Source organism: Alosa pseudoharengus, unplaced genomic scaffold (genome assembly GCF_046254945.1).
Source record: "Alosa pseudoharengus isolate Yale_2024_CS ecotype anadromous, Long Island Sound unplaced genomic scaffold, YU_APseudo_1.1 YU_APseudo_1.1_scf_18, whole genome shotgun sequence".
Taxonomy (NCBI): Eukaryota; Metazoa; Chordata; class Actinopteri; order Clupeiformes; family Clupeidae; genus Alosa; species Alosa pseudoharengus.
Window position 1 is genome coordinate 31,408,845 of NW_027468650.1, and position 12,500 is coordinate 31,421,344.

Sequence of the window (12,500 nt, forward strand, 5' to 3'; positions counted from 1 at the left end):
GCTATGGAAATGCTTCCTTTACCTCTGTTACAGCATGTACCTCTGTTACAGCATGTTCCCTCAACAAGTGTGCACGCACGTGTGTGTGTGTCTGTGTGTGTGTGTTTACACAACAATATGCTCATGTCACATCCTTGCCATGTAATATAAACAGAAAATATGGGTAAAAGGCCAAACTATTTGGGTGTGAAGATACAGTATGTCAACTGCCCCCGTCTCTCTACCCATCTACAGCCTGGCTGTCTTTACATACATCTTCATTGCAACACTATCTCAGACTGGCAGCAGGGTTATGCTTCCTTGGCTCCCCACTTCATCCCTTATCCCCATTCCACTACTCTCTCTCTCTCTCCCCCCCTCTCTCGGTGTCTCTTGACCGCTCCCCTATCCCCACACCCAGCTAAAGCCTCGTCACAGCCTAGTGCACTCTGGACTTATCGCTCGGATATCACCGGAACATCAGTCTAATATCACCCCTCTAGGATTTACACGGGATTACAAGGGGCCTCCCCCCCCCCTAACACTGATAGAGAGAGAGAGAGAGAGGGGAGGGGGAGAAAGAAGGAAGATGGCAGATAAAAAAAGACAGGAGGCTAATAGAATGCACAGAGATATATGTAGGGAGAGAAGGGGAGTGAGGCTGAGAAAAGGAGTGAGAAGGAGTGAGAGAGAGAGAGAGAGAGAGAGATGGAGAGATACAGGGGCATTGCAAGACACACAGCGATAGAAAATGGAAGTGAGAGTGTGTGAGGCAGAGAGAAACAGAATAGGAGACTAGGAAGAAAGAGAGAGACAGAAAGCCTGAAGGTGGAGAAAGTGAGTGAGTGAGAGATGGAGAGAATGAGTGAGTAAAGGGGAGAGAGAGAGAGAGCGAGAGAGTGAGAAAAGTGAGCCATGTGTCTGCCGTCGTGACGTCTTGACAGCTCTGACTCAGCCGGTCAGGATGGCTTCATAGGCCTGCAGTGACAACACGCAGAGCTGGTGGCACCAGAACCACACCAGACCAGACCAGACCGCCACAATCCTCTCCTCCCTCTCCCCCTCCACTCTTCCTCACTTCTTCGCCTTCTCTCTCCCTCTCTCCCTCCTGCTTCCTAACCCCTCTCTCTGCTCCTGCAGGGAACATCTGGAGGATGTCTGAGGAGCTTGGTGCTGAACCTGCAGGTTTTAGTATGTCACTGAAATCCAGAGTGGACAACGGATCCAAGAGATGAGGTCCAGTACTCCCTCTCTTCTCTACCTCCACATCTCTCTCTCTCTCTCTCTGTTCTCCTGTTCCTCCTCTCCCAGAACGGTGTGTATTTTTACCTATCTGCCTACATCTCCTTCACTCTCCTGCCTTTGAGATAAAGTCACAGCCATTCCCAAATGGAGCTCGTTTCCCCCACAGCTCCTGTTTAGCACACTGACATGATGGAATTAGCAAGCAGCAATCTGCTTTTCCCCCTCCTCCACTCTCTCACACACTCTCTTTGCACCTCCCTCTTCATTCTCCCTCTCTTTTTCCAGCTCCCTCTCTCCCACCACCTCTCTTTCTCTCTCTCTCTTGCTCATCACCCGTCTTTTTCTTTCTCTCTTTTCTCTCTCTCTCTCTCTCTCTCTCTCTCCTTCTCTGGCTCTCTGGCCAACGGGCCCAATCATTTATTTCCCTGCTGTTACTACACCGGCTCTATCTGAGTCTCCATTGGGCTGATAATAAATCTGATGTCTGCTCCACTTAAGGCAGCCGGGCAGAGAGAGAGAGAGAGAGAGAGAGAGAAAGAAAGAGAGAAACGAGAACGAGAAACGAGTGAAGAGAGGGAGGGGGAAAGGAGGGGCAGAATCAAGCTCACACAGCCTGCTGTGCTGTACTGTGGGAATGGGAACATTGATGTGGTGTTACACACACACACACACACACACACACACACACACAAACACACACACACACACACCACTATTCACACCAATATGTTGGCGATCTGGTTGTCTACACAGCTGCTCTAAGTCCCCACCAGTGCATGTGGAAGTAGGCCACAGAGAAGCCCTTCAGTATGTGCACATGTGTCCCAACACCACAGGGCATGGCTGGAACACATCACAGAGGCATCCATCACGTGGTGGCCTGCGCCCGCCGCCCTGTGGGGATGCCACTCTCACTGACTGACGCTCTGGACCTCAGCGAGACCTTTCTGAATTGTTGCCGGCGTGTGCGTGTGTGTGTGTGTGTGTGTGTGTGTGTGTGTGTGTATGGTTCGTTGTCTCACAGATCTTTGTACTGTTTGTTTGAGTGTGTGTGTGTGTGTGTGTGTGTGCGTGTGTGTGCATGTGTGCAACTAACGATTATTTTTGTAGACGATTAATCAAAGCAGTTGCCAATTAATTTAATAATTTAATAATCAACAACATTAATCAGCCCTGGTGTGCCCTTGCAGCGGTAGTGTGTGTATGGTCTCGAGAGGAAACCCTGGGCTTCTGGGACTCTGACGCTCTATATGTCACGGAGATGTTTCAGAACCATGTGTGTGTGTGTGTGTGTGTGTGTGTGTGTGTGGACCCGAGAGGAAACCCTGAGGTTCTCTGACTCTGACACTGCTGTGATGGAGTCCACACAGGTGTTGCTCCCTGACCTGGCGGAATACAGGGGAGGGGAGGGGACATGCGGCTCCAAAGCCAGGTGGCGGCACAGGTGTACTGTGCGGTGCAAATGTCAAAGGTTGACTAATCCGGGTACAGGAAGTGTATGGAGTGGCTGATGAATGAATACAGCGTCTCAGGTGCAGTTGGGTTAGACATGCTAGTCCATTACACTGCACACATGAATACAGCATCTCAGCTGCAGTTGGGTTAGACATGCTAGTCCATTACACTGCACACATGAATACAGAATCTAAGTTGGGTTAGACATGCTAGTCCATTACACTGCTCACATGAATAAAGCGTCTCTCCCAGGTGCAGTTGGGTTAGACATGCTAGTCCATCTCACTGCACACATGAATACAGCGTCTCAGCTGCAGTTGGGTTAGACATGCTAGTCCATTACACTGCACAAATGGGAAATGAGAACGCCATCTACTCAACGCTAAGAAAGGCTAGCATGCTAAGAGGACATAATTATACCATAGATCAGGGGTTTTCAACTAATTGTGAACCAGGGACCACCATTCTGGCTAATTGCACAACCCCAGGACCACCACTGAATAAAAATACTGATTCCCACATTGAAACTACATTACTGAATCCATGGTCACGGACCACTAGCAAAGTCCTCACGGACCACTGTTTTAAAACCCCTGCCATAGATAATCGTACCATTTTACAATAATCTTAACCTTTAACAACTAAGGACAAGACCTGCTTGCAACACTCTACTATGAGGATATTTTCAGCCTTTCAGAGTTCTATAACCATGAGTATGACTGATTTCTAGCCAGGAGTTTTCTTTCTGTGACTAATCAATTTAGCTTTGGAATATTCCCAGGTGCCTTTGTTTGGTCCCAACTAAGTGAACTGCTCTGACATTTTGCAAATGGAGACAATGGAGTGTTAAGTTGCTTTGGATGAAAAAAGTATGCATGCCAAATGGCAAATAATCGATAAACAATAATCCCCGCTCCCCACCAAATAGTTCAAATTAAATAGCTTACTACACGGTCTGCAAGCCTGGCATGATCAACTGATAACACAGCCTGATTAACTCTTATGAGTGCCTGCCTAGCAGTGTTTATGCCAATTTTATGAATGTGCCAAACCGTTGCCATTGGTGCCGAGAGTGTGTTGAAACTCACCGGTTCAGCTCTCTCGTAGCCCATCTCGGTCTTCTCGGTCTTCACCATGGGCATCTTGCCGGCGGGTTCCAGCTTGATCTCCCCGCCCGGCTCCACCTTGATCTTGGTGTTGTCGTCCTTGTCGAGCAGGTAGCGCAGCAGCGCGTTGTCCTTCTTCTTGGGGCTGATGGGCTCTTGTTTGGGGTTCAGCTCCCCGAGTCCTCCGACGCCGGCGCTGCCGTTGCCCCCCGCCCCGGCGCCGTCCGCGCCCGGCTCCTTGCCCGTGGCCTCGGCGGTCAGCTTGGCCAGGTCCACGGGCGTGGTGCTGTGCTGGAGCAGCCGGTGGAGGATCTTGTGCTTCTCCTTCAGGGAGGTGCTGTGGCCCCCTGCGGGCCCAGGGCCTCCCATGCCCAGGCCGAGCCCCATGGTGCCCCCGGACGAGGGGTCCTTGCAGGAGGGGTCTCCGGACATGGGCGGGGAGGGCGGCTCGATGGGCTCCGTCTTGGTGGTGAGCAGCTGCAGGAGCTTGGTGTGGCCCTTGCTGTCGTGAAGGCGACTCTGAGGGTCCGAGGCCGAATCGCCCTGCCCAGGCCCGCTGAACCCACCTAGGCTGGGGTCCTTCTCGTCCTTGGGGTCCGAGCAGTCCTCCGCTTGGTGCCCTGGGGTGCGGCTAGGATCCATGGCCTGGTTTTGATTCTGCTGATTGGGGTCGGATCCGAACCCGTCCGCCCCTGCTCCTCCTGCTCCGGCGGGCATCTTGTTGAGCATGTGCGCGGTGAGCGTGCCAGAGGCCGGCGAGCCCATGGTCTTGCGGTCGGGCGAGCCGAGGCCGCTGCCGCCCAGGCTGACCACGTGGCCCTCGCTCAGCGCCTGCAGCTGCTGCAGCGAGTTGCTGTAGCCGTGGCCCGGCGCCGGCGAGTGCAGACCGCTGTTGCCGCCGCCGGACGCCGCCGGGGAGAACTGTGGCGGGGGTAGCCGCGGCGAACCGGCCGCGCCCGGGCTGCCCCGTTGCCGCGGCGACAGCACGCTCGGGCTGCTCTGCGAGGGGCTGTTCATCTTCAGCGGCCCGTAGGTGCCCTGGCCTGCCCCGGCTCCCGGGCAGTTGAAACGGTAGCCCGGCGAGGGGCCCATGGGGGAGGCCCCTGGCTCCTTGGGGCCCCCCTGAGCAGAGAAGCCGGAGCTTGAGGAGGTGGAGGAGTTACTGCTGACCGTGGTGTCCTGGCCTTGCGAGCCTGGGGTCATGCCGCCCAGGCTGGGCATGGCGGAGCTGGGGTTCAGGGCTTTGCCCATCCCCTGGCCAGCTCCCATCTCCTGGGACATGCCACACACCGGCTGCTCTCTGGACCAGGAGCACACACACACACAACTGGGTGTTAACACACATACATGCATACAATAATATGCAACAATAACACTTGCACATAAAGACTAACTAGTATGCCTATGTGCACACACACACACACACACACACACACACACACACACAACCCTGGGTGAGGAGAAAGGATTGCAGTTTGCAATTTTAATCCTCTTTACTTTGTTTACAAAAGTAAAACTTTGTTTTGGGCATCTGTTCATAATATGACTTTTTTCTGTGAAAATGTAAGATGTAAGTCTAAGAAATACTCAGTATTTCAATCCTTTAATTCCACCTACTTCTCCTCATTTACTAGCTCAGTGTTGATCCCAGAGATGTGGTGCTTGGTCAGCACAGGCATATTCACATACACACCTACACATACAAGAACACACACACAAATCTACACACACGCGCACACACACGCACGCACACACACAATCAGAAATGTCAGCTATGGATTACTGACGAGAGGCCAATTTGAGGAAAGGTCCCTCCAAGTCACTGAGACCCACCCGGCTGGCTACAGCTGTGTGGCGTGGCCCAATCTGCCTCAGTCACATCTCCTGGCCTCATAAAGACCACTGGCCACCCACGCTTCCACATGCCACCTGACCCTTGTCCATGGCGACAGATTCACAAGTCAACTACAGACGACGGCCAATAGACAAAGCAATCTCTGTGGCCCACCACTTACACAGCAGAAAAAGTTATGAATGACCGCGTGAGTGAGTGAGAGAGGGACGCTCAGTGACCGCGAGAGTCGCGTTGGAGGAGGGCGGCCTCGCATTCTTATAAACAGAACTGGAACTTCAACTTTGCACAGTTGTGCAGGACAATGCACCGATGGGTGTCAAGGATTTAAGGTCCAGGTTGAACATTCACAAACATATTAAGACACAAACACACACACTTTCACGACTCTGCAGATATACATAGTACAGACAACACACACACACAAACAAAAACAGATATATAATCAGAAACAGACACACACAAACACAGACACACACATACAAACACACACAGACACTACAATACAATACAAACATACACATATAGACACAAACAAACACACACACACACACACATTACCTCTGCAGGATGTGCAGAGACATGTAGAGCTGGGGCTCGTTGGTGGCGGAGCGCACCAGCTTGCTCTTGGTGTGTGCCGACACGATGGTGCCATCTGCCAGGGAGAAGCGGTAGATGGGGCTGAACGCCTGGCCATGCCTCAACACTGGAGGGAGAGAAAACACACACACACCACAAATGTGTATAAGATGCATATAAACAAATACACAAGATCCTATTGCCCACACACATTAAACAGTAAAATTAGGACGACACACACACACACACTTTTAAATCTGTGAACCTAAACCCCAAGGCGAATATTATGCAAAAGGCCAAACAAGCTGGGTGATCTACTCTGCTTCCATACCCCCAAACAACACCACTGTTGCACTACCAAACAAGGTCCTTTCCTGAAGCGGAATCTGGCTCTCCTGCCAGATCTCACTCTTACAGCAGAGCAGTGGCCCACCATACTCACTCAACACTTAGGGTGTAAGAAAATATTGACACATCTGAGTATCGAGCTATCGTGAGATGTTCATTTATAGTTACACACAAAGATGTATGACTGTTAATGGTTCATAAACCCCCCCAACAAGTAAACACCAATATTGCGAGTTGACTTTCACACCACTCAAATTTGAGCTGTTGAGCGTGATGTTGTTAGCCTATCCTGGCCTCACTCTAGCCAGGATAGTGCTCTTAGCCTGAATGTGGCCGGTTGCACAAAGCACTTTAAGTTTTTTCCCTTAAGTATGACCCTTAAGGCTTTTCTCCTTACTTAAGGGTGTTGCACAGAATACCTTAAATGAATTGTTAACGTTAGCCTACGTTAAAGCTGCAGTTGGCAAGTCTGACAGATTGAGGGGACTTAGCCAAGATTTTGAATGTTTACAACTCATGCCCCTCCCCCACTACCACCGAGCACCCTCTCATCGAGTTTGTGCTCGTCAGTGCGCACCAGACTGCACCAGACTGTGATTGACAGTCAGATCTCACACAGCCCTGCTCTGATTGGACCAAAAGAACCGGGAGCTGTGGATTTTTGCAAAACAAATAACAGGCTCTAGGTGGAGGTAGAAGTGCAGGTTTTTTTCTAAAACCGGCTGATTTATGTTGTTCTGTCGGAGCATAGTGTCGGTTTCAGTGAATATGATCAAAACAATCTTGCCAACTGCAGCTTTAAGTCTACGTAAACCACACAATAACAATACAGCATGTTTCTGATAGGCCTATTTGACAGAGTAAGCATATTAACGGAGACGTTTTATTTTGAATTGTCAAAAATAGTTAATATACTTCATTTATCAGCATCAATTCAGTTAATAATAGGGTAACGGTAGAGTTAGATGTCCCTTAGGTTTTTCCCCTTAGTTAGGTAATTTAAGGTAATTTGTGCAACAGTTTAAGGGATTTCTTACAAGATAAGGACAAAACCTTAAATACGTAAGGGAAAATATTAAGGAGAATACTTGTTTGTGCAACCGGTTTTATTCTAACTAGTGCAGTGCCCGTTCAAACATGCTATTCCTGTAGCCCAATTACATGCCTGCAGGTAGGCCTGCTTTAAAAATAGGATGATAGGGAAAAACATAATTCCAGGTAAGCATTCAATAATGAATAGGCCTACAGATAATATAATAAATGTGAATTTAAGCATGGCTGCATGTGAAATTTTTTACAAATCAAAATGACATAATCCTAACAGCTGTTTTGAGTCAAGGCTATATGCTTAGCCTATTGAATAACTTGATGATAGAGAAAACAAACCATTTTGTGGAATGATGCATCATATGGAATTTGCAACGGTGTGACTCAAAAACAGTCTCTGGTGGCCTATAAGTGACATCACACTCTGTCTGCCACTCGTTGTTTGTCGCTGGTTATGCTTTGCATGTGTGGCATTCTGGGACGTTCTTTGATTCGGGACCATTATCGCTCGTTTCAATTTAGGACCTTGCAGTTTGAATTGTCATGTGCTTATTCAAAGTCTAAAGACAGTCCAAAGTAGCCTGGGCTATTCGAAGTGTCCGCTTATTGCACATCATTGTTTACGTCATTTTGAAGAGCCACTGCATATAGCCTACCTGTGTGTGTTGGCATGTTGGCGTGTTGTTGCAAAATCCGTGGAGTTATCTTGCACTCGCTTAAGTTTTTACCCGTGTAACCTACACTGATCCAATTCTGCCAAAGCCCTGCTTCTATCCTCACTGGTAGCTTACAGTCCTACAGTGCTGTGTGGGAGGGGGAGTGGCTAGCGGCGAAAGCCAATGCGTGCTTCTTTTACCGATATAGGCTATTTAACGATATCTTTTGCATTTCTTATTCAAACAACGTCAAATTCGGCAGTGCACTTACTCATACCTGTAGCAAGACACCTGCCAAGTTTGTATTCAGTTTGACAAACGGTCAGCGAGATATGCGTGCCACAGACACACACACACACACACACACACACACACACACACACACACACACACAGACGCTTCTTGCTTTATAGATAGATAAATTTCAGCCCCATTTTCAGTGTTTTGCCCGACATTGCACATCATCTACTTAGGAGGGCACTGCTCCCACATACTTTGGCCCATCATCAAATGTCTGTCCTCTTTGGAAAGCTTAGACCCAGTAGAATTCTTAGAAACAGTCAGTGTGACTGTGTGATGTACTGGCAATGAGATACAGAGGCTTGAATGTTGTTTTTTCTTTGAGACGGTAACATACATCTCTGGATCTGCCCAGATTTGGTCCCTCTAGGTCACTTGAAGTGGCCTTGAAACACAATTGAGGCCAGGTCTTGTAAAGCTGTAACTCAAAGTAGATGACTACAGAGTATAATATGGATTTCTCACAAATGTATTTGTTTTGGAATACCTATGCGTTTAGCTCAGTATCATTTCTTGAAAACAGCCACAGTAGCAGATTCATGTGCAAAAGTAATCCCTTTTCTTTGATTCTATGACAGTCACTGCCATGCAAATGTAGATAAAACTACAATCTTCAGAATGTTAGCTTTCATTTGACTCCAAGATTATGTTTGTACTCAAAGGGGTTCTATAGTAAGACTTTTATTATCAGTAGGCATGAAACCATTTTCCTCATGGCATGATGTTTGAGGGGTGTTCTGTGGGACTCTTACGGTGAACTCGCATATCACTGTGCAGGTCGGATTCTAAGCTACCAGGATATCCGGGTCTCGTCTTCGAGGCTTGCTGCAGGCTCGAGTTATTGTCAATCAAAGCTGGGGTGCCTGATTGACAGCTTGTTTGCCCAATTCCATGCGGTTTCTTATAGAGAACCATTGGTCGCAGAGATACATGGGTGGGTTCAATCTAACCGGGAGAGTCACGTGATCACGCCGATATGCGTGTCACTAGACTGTAGCAGGAAGTATGCGCCTTCCAGACCACGGGAATCACAGAAAAAGTAGTTTGAAATGTATTTGTTTCTAATTCTTTGTATTTGAATAAGCTGGATTATACATCTACCAAACGTATTATGAATAAAACAACATGGATATTCCACTACTATGGATTCTTACCGACATTTCAAGACCATTTATGACGTATCGTTATATATTGGCATCCTTACCTAATCTACATTGTAAGTAAGAGAGTCACAGCTTCACGGGGGGGTAGAGGGGGGCATTTTATAGTAGTTTGATCTAATGTATAGTGTTATAATCAAATACAGTAATGCACAAAACACTTTTTGTCATAGAAAGCTTAACATTGATCGATTCCTGAGACTCTTAGCTTTAAAACGAGGTATATCACGACTATGGTGCTTCATGTTATGTTATGCATAAAATGGATTGTACAGTACGGAGATCACAGGATCTCTCACTCTTAGTTGTGGTTGTAAGCATAGCACATCTGCTCTAGCCACTGTGCTACAGGACAGTGTATGGCTGTCTCTGGTGTGCAGGTGTGCATGTACCAGACATGCCAGAGCAGATCTGGGGTCTGTGCAGGTCTCTTACCCTCTTGCTGGTGGCGTTTGGCGAAAGACATCTCGCCGTCGTTCTGCAGGTGGAACCGCTGGATGCACCGCCGCACCAAGTCCTCCCAGCCAGGCTTCATGGAGGCCCGCAACGAGCTGGTGTCTAGGGACGTGATCTTACCTGCTCACACACACACACACACACAGACAGAGTTATTGCACAAACACATCTAGCAAGCAGAAATGCCTGGCACAGGCACAGACAGGCAAACAGACAGACACACAAGTAAACAAGGAGGTACATGAAAATAGACGAGCGAAACGCTGAAGCACCGTTGCCTTCTCATGCATACACACAGAGAGACAGACTGGTGGGGAGACTGGTGGGGATACACTGGGGCGCACACACACACACACACACACACATGTATGTATGTATATGTGTGTGTGTGTGTGTGTGTGTGTGTGTGTGTGTGTGTGTGTGTGTGTGTGTGTGTGTGTGTGTGTGTGTGTGTGTGTGTGTGTGTGTGTGTGTGTGTGTGTGTGTGTGTGTGTGTGTGTGTGTGTGTGTGTGTGGTATGCGCCCTGACATGATGCTCCTCTCATTTCCCGTCACTCATACCTTAGACAGAGTCCAAAGAGAGTTCCTAAGCTCAAGGGCTTCTGATGTGGAGGGGAACCACCCCCTAATCTCAGAGCCAAAAGCCATTCCACTTTTATAGAGAGGCAACACTGAGGCCTACCCAGCTCAAGTACTAGATTGGAAGGGAGTGTGTGTGTGTGTGTGTGTGTGTGTGTGTGTGTGTGTGTGTGTACTTGGAATGACTGGCATCGCATACCCTGGGGATGTATGCATAAATGGGCAGAATGTATGTTCAGATGTGGTTTGTGGGAGGGGGGGGTGTAGTCAGACTGACTGGCATCGCCTGCTCTCGTGAGGCATATGCAGGTAGGCGGTGCTCGAGTGTGTGTGTGGTGTGTATAGATGAGCACAGGCTGGTGTGTGTGTATCAGGCATGCAGTCAGACTGACTGGCATCCCATGCCCTGTGGAGGTAGAGGTAGGAGTGTGAGAGTGTGAGTGTGTACATGCCTGTCAGTATATTTGTGTCTGAGTGTGTGGTTGTTTGAATGTCAGTGTGTGTGTGTGTGTGTGTGTGTGTGTGTATGTGTGTGTGTGTGTGTGTGTGTGTGTGTGTGTTTGAGAGAGAGAATATGCATATGTACATCTTCATGTATTTGTATGTATGCAAGTAAGTAGTTGGTTGTGTATCTGTGCGTATGTGATGTAGTGTGTGTGTGTGTGTGTGTGTGTGTGTGTGTGTGTGTGTGTGTGTGTGTGTGTGTGGTTACCTTGGAGATCCTGGCGGGTGGTAAAGCTCTCGTGTGCAGACATCATGGGCCTCTCCTTCATGGGAACCCGCCTCGCCACACAGATCAGACACGACTGGAAGTCTACAGACCCGTATGGAGGGAGGGATGGAGGGAGGGAGGGAAAGAGAGAGAGAGAGAGGGAGGGATGAGGGAGACAAGGAGGGATGGAGAGAGGGAGGGAGAGCGAGAGGGATGGAGCGAGAGAGGGTTGGAGAGATGGAGGGGGGAACACTCAGTTACTAATTCAAATCCTTCATCTTTAGAGGGACACCAGGCAAGCCTGATGCTTTTTCTCGACAAAACTCGGTCTGAAGCTCTTTTCCTTTTCTTTGCATCTTCCGTCAAGGATTTTCGCTGCTTCTTCGCCGGCTCTGCCATCATACATGTTTGCAACAATCGCTAGCGTTTCGTTAGCCTGATCTGTGCTGTGGATGCAGGATGTAAACTGATCCTGCTTCGGTCGGCGGGTACGATACACTGAACTTGCAAGCGGAATATTCTTCCTACAGGCAGTAGGGGCGGGCGAGAGAGTCTTCATTCGCCCTGTAATGAGTCATTTAACCATATACCGACTTACGAAGATGAATAATTAACACGAAAACATTGCCTGGTGTCCCTTTAAACACTCAATACATGAGAACATTATACACTCAGATTAAAAGGAAAATGGCAAACAGCTTCATATTTTAAACAAAGAGGGAGAGGGAGAGGGAGAGGGAGAGGGAGAGGGAGAGGGAGGGGGAGGGGGAGGGGGAGAGAGAGAGAGAGAGACCTCATGTGCTGAATGGAGGTTATTAATGTGATTATTAATGATGACTGCTGGCTGCTGCACTAGTGCTGGTGTGTGTGTGTGTGTGTGTTACATGCATTTGCATGGGTCCTGTTGTGTGATGATGTGACAGGGTTGTATAGGAGCATATGTGTGTGAAAGTGAGGCTGTGAATGTGAAGTGAATACTCTTATGTGTGTTATTTGTTAATATGTGGGTGTATGTATACCTAGCTG

The 12,500-nt window shown here is 48.6% G+C and overlaps 1 protein-coding gene across 8 annotated transcripts in view; it reads right to left on the reverse strand.

Moving 5' to 3' along the window:
- Window positions 1-12,500, reverse strand: part of ncoa2 (nuclear receptor coactivator 2) — a 109,011-nt gene that overhangs the window by 29,705 nt on the left and 66,806 nt on the right. For all 8 annotated transcript variants that reach the window (XM_076290920.1, XM_076290921.1, XM_076290919.1 and 5 more), the window contains 4 exons: window positions 11,475-11,576; window positions 10,163-10,303; window positions 6,199-6,343; window positions 3,768-5,085 (listed from right to left, as the gene is read on the reverse strand). In XM_076290920.1, coding sequence (XP_076147035.1) covers window positions 3,768-5,085; window positions 6,199-6,343; window positions 10,163-10,303; window positions 11,475-11,576 — 1,706 coding nt within the window. The remainder of the gene's footprint in view (window positions 1-3,767; window positions 5,086-6,198; window positions 6,344-10,162; window positions 10,304-11,474; window positions 11,577-12,500) is intronic.